General features: G+C 41.5%; 2 protein-coding genes and 1 long non-coding RNA gene across 4 annotated transcripts; 2 read left to right on the forward strand and 1 right to left on the reverse strand.

Annotated features, from left to right (window-relative positions):
- Window positions 1-3,048: 3,048 nt before the first annotated feature.
- Window positions 3,049-8,399, forward strand: LOC103645946 (uncharacterized). 2 transcript variants are annotated; one of them, XM_008670670.4, is made up of 10 exons: window positions 3,049-3,335; window positions 3,438-3,991; window positions 4,458-4,689; window positions 5,206-5,451; window positions 5,552-5,602; window positions 5,937-6,200; window positions 6,326-6,378; window positions 6,454-6,568; window positions 6,767-7,021; window positions 7,186-8,399. In XM_008670670.4, the coding sequence occupies exons 2-10, from the start codon at window positions 3,863-3,865 to the stop codon at window positions 8,268-8,270; spliced, it is 2,430 nt and encodes an 809-aa protein (XP_008668892.1). In that variant the 5' UTR covers window positions 3,049-3,335; window positions 3,438-3,862; the 3' UTR covers window positions 8,271-8,399. The 2 variants fall into 2 exon arrangements, with proteins under 2 accessions (XP_008668892.1, NP_001288551.1); NM_001301622.1 differs by lacking the exon at window positions 3,049-3,335 and having other exon boundaries at window positions 3,863-3,991; window positions 7,186-8,270.
- A 1,581-nt stretch (window positions 8,400-9,980) lies between these two features.
- On the forward strand, window positions 9,981-14,115 carry LOC103645947 (bifunctional purine biosynthesis protein PurH). Its single transcript, XM_008670672.3, has 12 exons — window positions 9,981-10,231; window positions 10,343-10,427; window positions 10,772-10,853; window positions 11,061-11,157; window positions 11,246-11,348; window positions 11,480-11,610; window positions 11,787-11,964; window positions 12,186-12,343; window positions 12,572-12,781; window positions 12,871-13,218; window positions 13,327-13,453; window positions 13,560-14,115. Exons 1-12 carry the CDS (start codon window positions 10,115-10,117, stop codon window positions 13,709-13,711), a joined length of 1,788 nt encoding a protein of 595 aa, XP_008668894.1. The 5' UTR covers window positions 9,981-10,114; the 3' UTR covers window positions 13,712-14,115.
- A 1,405-nt stretch (window positions 14,116-15,520) lies between these two features.
- LOC103645948 (uncharacterized) lies at window positions 15,521-15,839 on the reverse strand. Its single transcript, XR_002267505.1, has 3 exons — window positions 15,777-15,839; window positions 15,645-15,694; window positions 15,521-15,553 (listed from the first exon to the last, which is right to left on the reverse strand). It is a non-coding gene; the product is annotated as an uncharacterized lncRNA (long non-coding RNA).
- Between the last annotated feature and the right edge of the window lie 622 nt (window positions 15,840-16,461).

Here is a 16,461-nt window from a genome sequence, read left to right on the forward strand (position 1 = left end):
GTGAGTCTTCTTTTAGTTGCTAGGGATGCTTAGTAAGTCTCTATTGCGCTTGCCATTGCCTTTGTATTGATTCTTTTGCCTTACGACATTTCTCTCCTTATCAATATATAAGGGAGAACTCCTGCTAGCTTGTTTCAAAAAAAAGGAGGTAATTATTTCCAGTTAAGTATTAACTTATATCTAAATAGGGCCATTCTCACACCGTCACACATGCACACGCACTTAGAGAAAAATAAGAGAATAAGCTAGATGATGAAGAGAGGAATACTCATCCTGTCACAAGTACCAATCCATCAAGAGAGCATATATGGTGGCTTGGTGGAGCATGCATCACACCATCTGCAGAGAAGAATAACATCCACTTACAGGTCCGATGCCATTGTTCTCACTCGTTCAGATAAGCCATTCAGGCTATCTATGACTGACTCGTGGGATGTGGCGCCATTTTGCATTTGCCCCCGCGCTAGGCCATGATCACGATCAAGGGACGGACCTAGAACAAAATATAACTGAGAGCATACTTAGTATTTAAATTTGACTGAGCAGGGGATCTCATGATAAAAATCTAAGCTCGAGTAATTAGAACAAAGAAATGCACCTGTGACGATCCATTCCTTATTTCAGAAACTCTCACTATGTCATGCCTCTTTTTTCAAATGAAAGGAGGGAGGGCACAAGCTAGCGTCACTTTCTGTAATGGATAAACATACTCCGGACTGCATGCATACCTACACTAGAACCTAACCTGGTGGCTGCTGATGTAGTGCAGTGGCTGCAACTGCACTAGCCGCCGCGCTCGCCGTCTGTTCAGCAGCTGCCCTGCTGGCCCTGACGCGAATGTTGGCATATTCAGAACACGAACCCCTGAATGAAAGCAAGAGAAGGCAGGCAGGGCTTGCGAAAATAAATGTCTAACTCATGTTTTGAGAAGTTTTTTTTAAATATAATTAATATTTATAATATATAATATGTATCATTAGACTAAAGACATGTTTAGAAGCACACCAGTTTTTTTATAAAAAAAACTCAATTCTAGAAACTGGTTCATGAAAAAAAGGTGGAGGCGTTTGGAACTAAGTTTCTAATTAAGAAACCACCTTCTAGTTATTTGATACACAATTACTAGCATATCTTTCACCTGTTTTAAAAAGCGGTGGCAATAGATGTAAATTACAGGAAACCAACAAGGGCAAGATGTAATTAAACAAATAAAAGTTAGTTTTGGCAAGGGGAGTAGATTCTTGTTTTTAAAAAGCTGGTAATCTAGTTTCTATAAACTGAGATATAAACTGATATGTTTGGAATTATTCTAATTTCTATAAATCAATTTTTAAAAAATGTGTGCTTCCAAACAGGCTCCAAGTATAGAGTAATTTTTTTTGAAGATGCTGATATAGGTATTGTTCTTTGAATCAATAATCATTTTCCCCCAAAAAAGATTTTTTACTCTTATTTTAGGGTGAAAAGGAGTATGTTCGAATGTACTAATGCTTACTTGCTTAGTCTTGAATATTACGAGAAACAACTCAACAAGAGGGTTTTGCACGAAATTATTTTTTTTCCTGTGCAATGGCTTGTATGAGTCTCCATGCGGTGGTAAATCTTGTGCAACTATTGTGAGTAATAAAAAATATTTTCTGATTTTTTGGTGGCGAGAAAGGTCACAGGAATTAGTTCCCGGGCATAATTCCCTGCACTATTACCTGACAAAATTATCGCATTGCGTTCCAATTTTCTTGCATAATCGAAGCGCTTTTGTTCCTACAGAAAATCCCTACAGCCTACCTACCAGCATGTTTCAGGGCCGGACACCAAGTAGCTGTCATCATATGTAGGCCTCCCTGAAGAGACCAGACAGCGGCAGACGATGTGATTGTTTTATCCGAAATTGGTCCTTTTTAATGCTCTAAAAATGAGTATTTGCAAGCAAAATAATGCTTAGAAATTCTAGAAAGGGCATAGCTAGATGGATGGGGAGAGTTGTAGTAGGTATGTAAATGATATTTTGTACCGTTGTACGAGTACTTCGTATCATTTTGGGGTGTTTGATTTTAGGAACAAGTTTAGACCATGTTATATTGGATGTTTAAATATTTATTATGAATATTAAATTTAATACATTTATAAAACTAATTACATAACTGAAGGCTAGAACACTATACTCTGGGACAAATTTTTTAAGCCTAAATCTATATTTTAAAAATGAGTATATTTTGTAGAATTTAGAACATCAATAAAATAATTTGCTCCAACAGTAAAGCTCCAAATCTAGATTATAGGGCAACCTACTATAGTGTAATATATTTGAGGCGCTCGAGATAATGCTCTATAATATTTTTTTTACCAAATTTTATAAAAACGAGACATTGCTAGAGTAGTTTTTCTGCGTAAAACCCTATATTTTAATTTGAGACACCAATTTGAGGCATCGCCAGAGAGGCTCTAATTAGGCTTAATAGGTTAATCTTGTTATTTAGTTCTTATCTGTGTAATTAGTGTTGTAATTAGACTATATTTAATATTTTTTCTAGCATCTAAATCTCTGACGTGACATGGGCTAAAATTTAATAGTTCTCACCTGTCGCAGGTATACGTTGTGCTTAATATTTTTTCATATAAGCTTCCAAGAGTACAAAATATACTAAGGCTAATAAGATATGGCTCAGATTGTAGATCATTGGATGAACTTAAAAAATGGCACTCTAAACTGACTATTGGCTGTTGTTGGTAGCCTAGAGTACTAGAAGTCTAGAACTCCAGATACTGTAGAAAAATCCCAGCGCATATAGAAATCAACTGCCATACCATACCATAGCTAACAGACAAGATGAAACTGGAACGAAATACTAGTTTAACTGAGGAGAGACGGGGACAGATCTGGATCATCAGATCACCAAAAAGATTAGGACCTGATTAAGCAAATAGTAGAATCAACGCCACTAAAAAACTTTTTTTTGTACTAGACCGGATGGCTGACAGTGACTTGCCATGTCATATGGCAGCATCAGCACTCGCCGTGGTTTTTACAGTCCGGTACTCCGGTCTACAGCCAGCCATAAACACCAGCAGTCCCCGGCCAGCAAGAAGATGCACAAAACTTCTCTGATCTCTCTCTCGGTCCCTCGTCCCCTCGGACCCCTCCGGCCTCCCTATCATCTTCTTCCTCTCTGTTCTCCTTGTCTATAAGTAATGACAAACCTGCAATCATCCATAACCGAAGGCAAAAGCTCTTTGTCATTTAATTCTAGACCGAATTCGTGGGGGCGCCCCACCTGCCTGCCTGCCTCCGCTCCTTGTCCTTGCTGTGCCTAGACATCTGCTTCTCCTCATCTCCTGTCAGTATTTCTTGCCTTGTTTTGCTCCACTCGGTTGGGTATTGATGCTGTCGCTTCCTCCAGTCTGCACCTCAACTTCTCGTCTTCCTTCTCCTCGCGCAGCTCTCGTGCTTCGCCTTTTCGGAGACGGTCGTGGCGCCAGCGGCGTTAAAATTCGATTTCCGGCGAGCTTGTCGGAGGAAAAGTTGGTTTTTTTTTTGGTTGGGATTGCTCGTGGCTACAGGAAACCGTGGCCCATTTCTGCTTCTTGATTTCGGTCCGTGCTGTTAGTTTGGCGTGATTTTTGGCCACTAAACTGTTGGACCGAAGATTCCATTTTCGTTTCTTGCAAACACCAAAGCGGTGCTAGTGGGGAGATTTGGCTACAAGGCTTGGTGTTTGCAAACACCAAGAAGTCAAGAACCGAATGCACCGGCGCTGGTGACGAGATTCGAATCCATTTTGAGTGTGAGATCAAGCACCTGTGAACTCTGAATACCGGTTCTAAAGACAAGATTTTCCATTCGAGGAACTGTCGCTGAGGGGAGATGAGCTCAATGGCATCGCTGTCAGAAAGTGAGCTGACAAACCGGGGAAGCATGTGGGAGCTAGATCAGAACCTTGATCAACCCATGGATGAGGAGGCAGGCAGGCTGAAGAATATGTACAGAGAAAAGGTCTGGCATTTCTTTCTTTTCAGTCTTTTTTCATGTTGATTTTGTTTTTGTTCCCAAGACTTGATATTTTTCCTCAATACTTGCAATAGCTATAAGATTTGTGTCTGCATGTGACGATCCATCATTCCATCTCATTGTTCATGCACAGTACGTTCTCCGAAAACATCTAGATTCTGGAATAAATGAGCCATCTCAGCGCGACTACATTTTGACTGCACGAACATGTATCTTTCCAATTGTAGAGGATGGTTGAAGAAACTTGGTTCGGCTCCTGGGATCATATTATCATTTTTCCTAACCAAGGAGCGAGCCCTTTTGTTTTAAACAAGTCTATGGTTCATTCAACTTCCAAATGAAATCGTTAGCAGAAGAATCTCCGGTTCAGAAGAAGAATCATAGTTTGTGATTTAAGTAAATAGATTGCTAAATAAAAAATATCTGCTGACTGTTGTTTCCTTTCGTGCAGAAGTTCTCATCAGCTTTGTTACTACGGTTGGCATTTCAGAGCCTTGGGGTGGTCTTTGGTGACTTGGGCACGTCACCTTTATATGTGTTCTATAATATATTTCCTCGTGGAATAGGTGAGGGTGAGGATGAGGATGTTATTGGAGCTCTTTCCTTGATTATTTACACCCTCACTTTCATACCGCTTCTGAAGTACGTTTTTGTTGTCTTGAGGGCAAATGACAACGGTCAAGGTAAGATGCTTGATCCTCACAGTCCTATTTTGTTTGAAAGGACGGAAAGAGGTTTGCGAGACGTTTTATGAAACTGGGAGGAAAAGAAAAAAAATACTAGGAATAAAGTATAAAAACAACCTTTTCCAATAGCCCCTTCACCGCAGGCAGACAACAATGCGCAACCAAGTTTTTAGTTAAAGGAAATGTCTAACTAATCCCTTAAAATCTAGATGCATTAAAAAGTGAATTACTAATAGCATACTTCTCAAAAACTATTTTTTTATAGATTAGAAAATATAAATTTTACGGTGCTTGCGAATTATGATAGCACATCACACTTTTGACATATGATACCTCTTGAATTTGTGCCCTAGAAGAATACCTTTCTTTTCTTGAGAGATGCCAGGGTGCTAAATTAAGTGCATTTTTATAATTATCAAAATTTTGATCTGAGATAATTTTGCTGCTGCTCAGAGTTTGCATAATGTGTGCAGTGTGCTTCCTAAGGTGACAACATGTTGCACTTTCTTGCAGGCGGTACATTTGCTCTTTATTCCCTGTTATGCCGTCATGCAAAGATCAACACCATACCTAATCAACACAGGACCGATGAGGAATTAACGACGTATAGCCGGCAAACATATGAAGAGAATTCAGTTGCAGCAAAAATAAAGAGATGGATAGAGTCACATGCATATAAGAGAAACATTCTTCTTGTTCTTGTTTTAATTGGTACTTGTACAGCAATTGGAGATGGAATCCTTACGCCTGCTATATCTGGTACCCATCGTCCCTTTTTTATGATGCTAAGCATCACATTGTTTTTTTTCTAAATCTGATGGTTTTTAGGATGTGACTTATGATTTTGTGGTTTCTGTAGTTCTTTCTGCATCAGGTGGCATTAGGGTCCAGAATCAGAATATGAGCACCGGTATGTATTTTCCATTATATATATATATATATATATATATATATATATATATATATATATATATATATATATATATATATATATATATATATATATATATATATATATATATATATATATATTGTAATGCAACTTGTTGATTTTTTAAAAGAAATTGTAAGAATTCCGTCTGTAACAGTGGAAGGAAATTAGTGCAGTGCATATCTGTTTCTGTTGATGTATGCATCACAATTCACAATCTCATGACACATCAGTCCTTTTCGCTTTTACTACAGCAGTCCCAATCTATCATTTTCATAGTAAAACTGATATTGTTTTTCTCTGCATATTGCAGATGTTGTTGTGCTCGTCGCCGTGGTCATCTTAATTGGATTATTTAGCATGCAACACTATGGAACAGATAAAGTGGGACTGCTCTTTGCACCGATAGTTCTCCTATGGTTCATCTTAATTGGAAGCGTCGGAGCTATAAACATACACAAGTATAATAACTCTGTGCTAAGAGCATACAACCCGATATCTATATACCGTTTTTTCCAACGGAGAAGAAATTATGACATATGGACGTCTCTTGGAGGAATCATGCTTAGCATCACGGGTCAGAGTCGGATCACTTTGCCTTTTATTTTTTGGGTGGGGGGTTAAGAAAAATAGCTTGCTTATGTTTCGTCGCCTCTAGTATATCCGTTGTAGCTTGTAAAACTTTTTTTTCCTTCTGTGCAGGAACCGAAGCGTTATTTGCTGATCTCTGTCACTTTCCTGTATTGGCAATTCAGGTAAAATGCCTTCAGAATCGAGTAGCCATATGTGTACGCAGTTACATGCTTGCTAAAGTGAAGGTATGTTTGCAGATTGCTTTCACCTTGATTGTGTTTCCATGCCTTCTACTGGCGTACACAGGACAGGCTGCCTACATAATTTCCAACAAAACACATGTGGCTGACGCCTTCTATCGATCAATTCCAGGTCCCCATGACTACGACATCATACAATCCTATTGGCTACTAAATCTAAGGCGCAGCTGTCAGTGTGCCCTGCTAGGCGCACACTGGCAGCATAGTGCACAACACGTTTGATAGTGTGTATAGCCACTGTGTGTGTGTATTAGTGCTGTCTGTGATTTGTTGGTGATAGTAAGTTAGTAACATAGTTTGATCATTGCAGATGCCATATACTGGCCCGCCTTTGTCATAGCAACTGCTGCAGCAATTGTTGCAAGTCAAGCTACCATATCTGCAACCTACTCAATCATAAAGCAAGCTCTTGCACTTGGTTGCTTCCCCCGCGTGAAGATAGTCCACACCTCGAAGAAATTCCTTGGGCAGATTTACATGCCTGACATCAATTGGATCCTTCTGGTTCTCTGCATTGCCGTGACTGCAGGATTCAAGAACCAGAGCCAGATAGGAAATGCATATGGTAATGTTTCCTCTCATTGTTTTCTTTCTGAAATAAGAACAAATAGGTGTAACTGAACCTTTTCATGATATTGATAGAATGTCCCTGCATGTACTGCATAATATGTTGTACATCAGACAACACTTAAACAGTTCACTTTCATATTGGAATTTTTTTCTGAGCAGGTACTGCTGTGGTTATAGTGATGCTAGTTACCACATTCCTGATGGTGCCAATAATGCTGCTGGTATGGAAGAGCCACTGGATCCTCGTGGTGACCTTCATCGTGCTGTCGCTCATGGTGGAGGTTCCCTACTTCGTGGCCTGCATACTGAAGATCGACCAGGGTGGCTGGGTCCCACTCGTCGTGGCGACGGCCTTCTTCCTCATCATGTACGTGTGGCACTTCTGCACGGTGAAGCGGTACGAGTTCGAGATGCACAGCAAGGTGTCCATGGCGTGGATCCTGGGGCTGGGCCCGAGCCTGGGCCTGGTGAGGGTCCCAGGGATCGGCTTCGTGTACACGGAGCTGGCGAGCGGCGTGCCGCACATCTTCTCCCACTTCATCACCAACCTCCCCGCGATCCACTCGGTGGTGGTGTTCGTCTGCGTCAAGTACCTCCCCGTGTACACCGTGCCGACGGAGGAGCGGTTCCTGGTGCGGAGGATCGGGCCCAGGAGCTTCCACATGTTCCGGTGCGTGGCGAGGTACGGGTACAAGGACCTGCACAAGAGGGACGAGGACTTCGAGAAGGTGCTGTTCGACTGCGTCCTCTTCTTCGTCCGGCTGGAGAGCATGATGGAGGGCTACTCCGACTCGGATGAGTTCAGCGTGCCGGAGCAGGCGCCCGGCATCGGCCGCGCGGCGTTCTTGAGCGTGGGCGAGCGGACCTGCGCGACTGTGTGCTCCAGCGGTGATCTGAGCTTCTCGTCACAGGACTCGGTCGTGCCCGCCGCCGCGCAGTCGTCCCGAGCGCCGACGGGGCTGCGGGTGCTGCACTACTCGGCGTCGGCGTCGGCGGCGGGGCAGGGCAGCAGCGGCGGAACGGTGGGCGACGAGCTGGAGTTCCTGAACCGGTGCAAGGACGCCGGCGTGGTGCACATCCTCGGGAACACCATCGTGCGCGCGCGGCGGGATTCGGGCGTCGTGAAGAAGCTCGCCGTTGACTACATGTACGCTTTCATGAGGAGGGTGTGCAGGGAGAACAGCGTCATCTTCAACGTGCCCCATGAGAGCCTGCTCAATGTCGGGCAGATATTCTACATCTGAATATCTGTCTGATGAGAGATAGATAGCCTTGTTCTTCGTCCTTTTGTGTCCCGGGTACGGTAGGATATGTACACTATTGTCTTGTATCGTACACTTGTACAGAATAAAACAGTGAGCTTTTAGTGGGGCCGTGGGGGTGACAACCGACAAGGCGAGTGGCGTGCGACGCCCGGTGTGTCCTCTGTAAAAAAACAGGATAATTGTGATTTAGACCCGATTAGAAACTCTAAAACTAATAATTAGCTGCTGAAATTAGTTTTGAAGATTCCAAACATCTTTAACTAATATCGTTCACAGGTTTTAGACACAGTTTAGAACCTCTAAAACTAGTAATTAACATCTAAAATTAGTTTTAAAATTCCAAACATCTTTAGCTAATATCCTAATTAATGGTTAACCAATTCACAATTAACAATTAGTTTATTAGGTGATTGAACTTAACTAATAATTTATTAGCTGGTTAACTATTAGCTTTAGAGGGTGTTTGAATGCACTAGAACTTTTGCTAAAAATTATTAATGGAATTAGCTAGCTAACAAATAACTACCTAACTATTAACTATTTACCAAAAATAGCTAATAGCTAAACTATTAGCTAGGGTGTTTAGATGTCTCAACTAATTTTAGCCACTAACTATTAGCTCTAGTGCATTTAAACACCTTCTTAAGAGGGTGTTTGAATGTACTAGAATTAATAGTTAGTTAGCTAAAAATTGTTAGTTAGATTAGTTAGCTAACAAATGACTAGCTAACTATTAACTAATTTACTAAAAATAGCTAATAGCTGAACTATTAGCTAGAGTGTTTGGATATTTTAACTAATTTTAGTCACTAACTATTAGTTTTAATGCATTCAAACACCCCATAAGCCTTCCAAACATGGCCTAATTACCTTTTGTTTTTTAATTATAGTTTAATCTCTCTATTTTGAAACAAAGCTACCGTTTGCCCTCCCTTTTAACGCCGATATTGAAAATCAAAATTAGTGTTAAAAATGTGAAAAGAAACGAGTGAAAGGCCCTAACTACCCTCTTTTTATTTTGTACAAGCGCAACCCTAAAGTTGGGAGTAAAATCACAATTATATAACAAGAGATAAAACCACAACAAATTACATATGCATCTGTCTTTCCTCGTAACGATGCAAGGGTATGACGCAGCTTCGATTTAAAAACGAATGAGTAAAATCATAAAGTTAAAATTGAGGGATAAAATTATAATTGCAAGGCCAGAGAGATATAATCATAAATGCTCAAAAACATAAGGTTGATAAGAATGGTGTCATTATTCTATTTGTAGACGTTTGCTATTGTTAGCGAGACGCCATTAAGAGTACCCAGAGCATTTTTTTTCTACCGAAAGTTTTGACAATTTAGTGCTAATTTGGGAATCTGTTTTTTAAGAGATTTTTCTATTTTTTAAAAAATATTTCTTTTTTCTCTTAGGAAAATATGAATTTTTTAGAAAAATAAAATTCTCAAACTAGCCCTTACTACGTGTAATAAAATTTCTGATATCAATTTTGTTTGACAATTTACATCCCGTTGTGTTTGACTAAAGACCAACTTTTTGATTTTTTTGTATGTTTATGTACACAGTAAACCATTATAACGTAAATAGATTAAAAGGATACATAGACATCCAAACAAAAGCTTAGATTTTATTGAAAAATAATATATATACACTTTCAGGAAAACTATTTTTTTTGGAAATAACATTAGAAATAGAAAAAAAAAATGTTGGCAGCCGTTCTTTCCTGTACCCTGCACCTGCCTTTTACTCCATTCCCCTCGGTGCGCCGCCGCCAGTCCGCCCCGCCCCGCCCCGCCCAGCAGACAGCGCAGCCATGCCGCTCCACCTCCACCTGCTGTCGTCCCCGGCCACCGCTGCCAAGCTCGCGGCAGGTCTGCGCGCGGCGCCTCTCCGCCGGTGCCACAGCTTGGCCCCGGCGCCGCGCCACACGGTACTCCGCGCGGCCGCCTCTTGCTGCCACTTCCCTGCCTGCTTCCCTCCTCCGTTGGTCGCCTCGTGATTTTAATCACTGTCTAGTGAGCCTGCTGCTGGTTTCCTGCAGGATCGCGTGGCCCTTGCGTCGTCCCTCTCGGCGGTGGCGCGGTCTGCTGGCCCCGCCGTGGCAGCGGCGCAGACCAAGCCCAGCGGTAATTAAAGTTTTTCATTTCTTTGTTCATGTGCTCTAGTGTTTGTCGTGGAGCTGTATAGGTAAAAGCTTGCCTTTTGTGTACCGTGACTGAAGAAATCTTATTGGGATGATTTCGTCTAGTTGGTTATCTCTAATATCCTAGATTGGATGTTTCTCATGAGTCATGGTCGCGGCTAATTTCACGTTTCTGGAAATTGAATTAATTAAGGGATCAGTTATGTTTATGAATATACCTATGCTCTAGCTGCCCATAAAATTGTGCGTGTGTTCTTTGATACCCATTATTTCCTAACTCACCGGGGGCTTACTTCGGGTTTATTAACTGTTGTTGGTATCCTACAGTTTCAGGAAAGAAACAAGTATTGATATCGTTGTCGGATAAAACGGACTTGGCTTATCTTGGCAATGGTCTTCAGGGTTTGGGGTAAGAATATGTCTTTATGACTTGTTTCCAGAATTTGTCTGCCAGGGTGTTTTAGGTAGTAGGAATTCTTACTTGTAGATGATATGATGTATATTACTTCTGTATAGTATAAAAAATAAGGATGCAAGTTCGAGGTAAAGAACAAAGTAAAATTCTAACTCAGCAACAGCAATGAAGTATCTCATAAACAACGTTTTGTCCCCATAGGTATTCCATCGTTTCCACTGGTGGAACAGCATCCAGCCTGGAAGCAGCAGGAGTCAGTGTAACAAAAGTTGAAGAAATCACACATTTCCCTGAAATGGTTTGAGCATCTACAGAATGTTGTTAGTGGTAATGAACATAATTCTTTTCTCGTCTTCACATATTGTCTGCATGTATCGTTATTTCAGCTTGATGGACGAGTGAAAACATTGCACCCAAGTATACATGGTGGTATTCTTGCCAGGAGAGACCAGGAGCATCATTTGAAGGCACTAAAAGATCATGGAATTGGTGAATTTATTATTCCACCATTTAACATTGCTTATGAATTTTAATTGTCACACAACAAGGTTCAATCTTTCTGCTAACTTTGTAGGTCAACAAACTGTATATGAACTAAAAACTCTTTTCTTGGGGCACAGGGACATTTGATGTGGTTGTGGTGAATTTGTATCCCTTTTATGACAAAGTCACCTCTGGTAACATCTCTTTTGAGGATGGCATTGAAAATATTGATATTGGTGGGCCCACGATGATCAGAGCTGCAGCCAAGGTAACTAAGTATTTCTGCTCTTGGCACCATTTACCATGCAATTCTCACTACATGATTGCAGTTTTTTTTTTTTTTTGCATCTGGGACATATATTGCAATGGTAATAGTGATATACATGGTTGGTGTACTTTAACTATGGATGATTCTGTTAAAGTTATTGCTCTGTGTTCTGACAGAACCATAAGGATGTTCTTATTGTGGTGGATCATAATGATTATCCTGCTTTACTGGAGTACCTTAAAGGAAAGCGAGACGATCAGCAGTTCCCCAGGATGTTGGCATGGAAAGCCATGCAGCATGTCGCCTCTTATGATTCTGCAGTGTCAGAATGGTTGTGGAAGCAATCAAATAAAGGTAGTGTTTCAGCAACAGACTGAATAGTTGAATTCATTATTGTAAATAGGACTATTGGATTTAGTGGCAGCCTTCGGAAAACGGTGATAGCGTCGCTATAGTCTGCTATTTTCTTAGCAGTGGTTACAACAACAGCTCTCAGAAGCTGCTATAACACCACTATTTACAACACAGATTGAATTTTTAAGTGACATTTGACTGCATGCATGTTATTTTGGTAGGAGAGATGTTCCCCCCAAGCTTTACTGTGCCACTGGAGCTGAAGTCTACACTCCGGTATGGCGAAAATCCTCATCAGAGTGCTGCATTCTATGCTGACAAGAGCCTTTCTCTTGTTGGTGCTGGTGGTATTGCCACTGCTATTCAACACCATGGAAAGGTAAAGTTCTGTATGACTAGATTCGGTTATCCGAGCAGCTAAGAAGTTTTAAGAAATTTAGAACAGCTAGGTTGATACAAAACATTCCTAACTTGCTAGACATACTGCTTATTTCGTCCAGCTACATACAATTGAACTGTAATGTGTATGCTGAAAATCATGTTATATTGTATAACTTATATTCTAAATATCTTGAAGAAGCTTCGGACAAATAATATTCTTTTGCAGGAAATGTCTTACAACAACTACTTGGATGCGGATGCTGCATGGAACTGTGTATCGGAGTTTGATAGTCCTACTTGTGTTGTGGTGAAGCACACAAATCCATGTGGTGTTGCCTCACGAAAGGACATTCTTGAAGCTTACAGGTTAGCTGTAAGGGGAGATGCTGTCAGTGCATTTGGTGGGATAGTTGCATTCAACACGACTATTGACGAGGTATTCAGCATGCTGCATCTTACTAAATCACTAGTTACTGGCGTAACATCATTGGGCACTTCTATTTATATATGCCACTATATGTTTAGGATCTTGCGAAGGAAATTCGTGAGTTCAGGAGTCCTACAGATGGTGAGACGCGGATGTTCTATGAGATAGTGGTTGCTCCCGGCTATACGGAGAAGGGTCTTGAGGTTCTCAGAGGCAAGTCCAAGGCACTGAGGATACTCGAGGCGAAGAGAAGTGGAAAAGGGATGCTTTCACTTAGGCAGGTGAGTGGTGGGTGGTTAGCTCAGGAGTCTGATGATCTAACCCCTGAAGAGATCACCTTTACCACAAAGTCTGAGAGGTCTCCGCAAGAAAACGAGCTTGCCGATGCCAAATTTGCCTGGCTTTGCGCAAAACATGTCAAGAGCAATGCGATTGTGATAGCCAAGGTTTGTGATTTCCTAGGTGTTATCGAAGTAAATTTTGCAAGCTAATACATACTACTTGTTTAATCACTGAAGCCACTAAATGGTCCCCACCTGATACTGTGTCTGTAGAACAACTGCATGCTGGGAATGGGCAGTGGTCAGCCGAACAGGCGAGAGAGCGTCCGAATCGCCTTCAGGAAGGCAGGAGAGGAGGCCAAGGGAGCTGCATTGGCCAGCGACGCCTTCTTTCCTTTTGGTGAGATGCGGCATCACGCTTCTTGTTTTCATGTTCTGTTAGTCCCTTGATGAGGCTAGTTGGTTCTTGGTTTTCTGGTGAGTGACTTGGCCGTCAATCCCTGCAGCCTGGAATGATGCCGTCGAGGAGGCGTGCCAGAACGGCATCGGCATCATCGCCCAGCCAGGAGGCAGTAAGAAGGACGAGGACGCCGTCGCGTGCTGCAACAAGTATGGTGTGTCGCTCGTCCTCACCGGCGTCAGGCACTTCAAGCATTAGCCGTCATGCCCCATGGCTGGTCATCTTAGCTTAGGGAGTTACGGAAAAAAAACAAAGCTTCGGAGGCTGCAGCTTGTGGAGCTGCCCTGATGTTTAGCTTTCTGCAAAGTGCAAAAACTGCAAATTTTGGTTTCTGTAAGGCGTAGGCTTTGCTGGGTGAGCTCGTGGGGAAGGTAATGTTTCTCCTGGAGTCGAATAAGCTGATGGGTGTACCGCGAGTGACAATTGAACCCAACCTAAGGACTTTCAGGTTGGTACTTTTTTCTGTCACAAAATCAGCCGTGCGCCTATGCACCAGGAGAAACATCGATGTGACCTACACCTCAACGGCCATCGATGTGACCTACAATCTTTGGACTACAAACCATTGAAAAATAAAAAGAGAAAAGGTGCCTGGGAATTTCTGTGTTCACAAATATATGAGCGTTTGCAGCTCTGCATTATGCTGCCTGGTCTAGTGCGTGGTTAGCCGGCCCCAAGGAGGATCCTGTCGGTAGCAATCTCTGCAGAAACCGAGCTCCATCAGTTGCCGTCCAAGCCGGGCAGTAGCACCGCCTGGTGAGTTCTTTCTTGCTCCGGCTCCTGGTTTCTTGCTGCATCGTGCCGCTATTTTGAGCCAGTCACTATATGCGTAGTACGGATTTCATTTTAGCTGTTTTTTATGTGCTATTGGGGCTCTTTGGGTCTCTGAAACTTAGAGCTTGGATTGTTTAGAACATGGGCGGGTTCGTTGTATATATCATATGCAACTCACTAGGTGAGTGCCCGTGCGTTGCGACGGGAGTAAACATTTTTTTATAAAATATAGAAACGGAACGACAACAATCACTATGATAATGCAAAATCCATTAGAAATAATTTGTTTGATATTGATAATGTTTACCACGCGGATTTTGCATATCATATATTGCTAGTAGTTTCGTCTTCTACAGATTTCATGATTAGTGAAATGATGTACATCAATCACTCTACATCTCATATTTAAATCGTGTTGAAATAAAGCACAATCAATGAAATCGTGTTTCAATAATAATCTGAAACACCAAATGTGTGTTCCATGACAGTGCGAATACTTGAATGCAAATGGTTAAAATGCTCCGGGTTCCACCTTCCATTCATGACCTACGGGTTCCTAGGTCTATGGCCCAAGCAGCAATAAACGCAAAGCCCCAATGGTGTCAGTGAAGAAAACTTTCTGTCTTCAAGATAAGCCACGGTGTAGCACCTAACAAAATTGTACATCCACTGTCAATAACGATTTTATGACATAATTCCAATGTAAATGAAAGATGTCAGAAGAACAAATTCATTTTTCTAATTCAATGTCTTCTGATAATTTATGTTTTGGTAAGGGGGGCAAATGCTGACATAGAATGAGGAATGTATGGTAACTGTGACATCACACACGATCTTCAATGCCCTGACTCTTTATGAAATGTTAACAAGCAATTGTAGGTTCAGACTCATTTGACCAAAATGGTAGGAAAAGAATATACCATGCCTTCTATTAGCAGAATATTGGCTGAAATCAGCCATTGGTTTGTGGTGCTCCATTCCAGTAGCTCGTCGCACTCCACGGTAAGATTCAGGAGCCATATCCAGGTGGCTTTGATCATCATAGCTTAAGTATGTCACACGATCTGTGCCCTTTACCTTCGGTAGAAATAAATACAACAAATCAATATACTACAAGGTGCCATGTGGACACGAGTAGGGCTGGAAAACAAGATCCCACTGTATTTACAAAGGGAAATGGATAAGCTTACTTCCTCATGAACTGGAGTCAAGCAACCATAGTCAAGCAACCATGTGCATGAACCCCCAAGGAATTCTGGCAGCTCACTAAGAAAAAACAAGCAATATTAAATGTTGGTATGCTGAAGCTAGGAAACAGCTAAAGGGAACAAGTTCAGGTGAACACAGCTACAAGTACCTCGAATCTATTACTTCAAGAAGCCTGCTCTGGTAGTTCGAACCAAGCACCTACACGGAAGAAACAAAAACTAATGATTGTGCTACCAAACAAGTGTCCACTAAAGGATGGTATACAATTTATGGGCCTTACATGAATCTTGGATGAAGTTTTTGGGTCAAGGAAGCCCTTCACGCTGTTCCAGATCCGCTTAAATCCACTGCCAGCGTTCACAACAAACATTTGGTGGAGTGTCTGCATTCATCACATATTACTTAACTGGGTCAATAGGGAAAATACCATAACATATTACCCATTGAAAAGACTAATTACCTCTGGATAATAGTTGCTATCAATCTTCTACATCCGGTGCACAAGTTCTCTTGCAGTCTTACGGTGCCACGGACACGCGTAGATCTGAGTAGAGGAAGAAACGGAGGGAGGCGATAAATTTTACACAGAGAGTTGTCTGGTTGTGTCGTGTTGTTTCTTGATAAGTGTTTTTGAACTGTGAAACTGAAAACAAGGGTTTATCTAGTAGCTGCAAATCATAAAAAGAGATGGATTTTGGCACAGGTCAGATAGCAGCCAGGATTCAGGACAAACAACAAAGCACTGCAAGTTCAAACATTTTAACAACACATTCATTGACCAAGAGTCCAAGATACTGAATGTGAACCAAAGCCCTTTCAGTTTAGCACGATAATTTGAAGAACACAGAAAGAGATGCAGACCTCGACATATAGGATAGATAATGCCAAAAAGAAAGGGTAACAATATCTAGTGTTAACATCAACAAGGTACAAAACTTTTTGGCATACACTTCTACTTAATTTTT

Source organism: Zea mays, chromosome 2, assembly GCF_902167145.1.
Source record: "Zea mays cultivar B73 chromosome 2, Zm-B73-REFERENCE-NAM-5.0, whole genome shotgun sequence".
Taxonomy (NCBI): Eukaryota; Viridiplantae; Streptophyta; class Magnoliopsida; order Poales; family Poaceae; genus Zea; species Zea mays.

Bases quoted from the DNA above. Each gene is read 5' to 3' on its own strand.
- LOC103645947 (XM_008670672.3), top strand. From the start codon at position 10,115: ATGCCGCTCCACCTCCACCTGCTGTCGTCCCCGGCCACCGCTGCCAAG. The intron at 11,158-11,245 runs GTTTGAGCATCT...TCGTTATTTCAG, and splicing joins TCACACATTTCCCTGAAATG to CTTGATGGACGAGTGAAAAC. The intron at 12,344-12,571 runs GTAAAGTTCTGT...ATTCTTTTGCAG, and splicing joins CTATTCAACACCATGGAAAG to GAAATGTCTTACAACAACTA.
- LOC103645946 (XM_008670670.4), top strand. From the start codon at position 3,863: ATGAGCTCAATGGCATCGCTGTCAGAAAGTGAGCTGACAAACCGGGGA. The intron at 5,452-5,551 runs GTACCCATCGTC...TGGTTTCTGTAG, and splicing joins CCTTACGCCTGCTATATCTG to TTCTTTCTGCATCAGGTGGC. The intron at 5,603-5,936 runs GTATGTATTTTC...TGCATATTGCAG, and splicing joins GAATCAGAATATGAGCACCG to ATGTTGTTGTGCTCGTCGCC.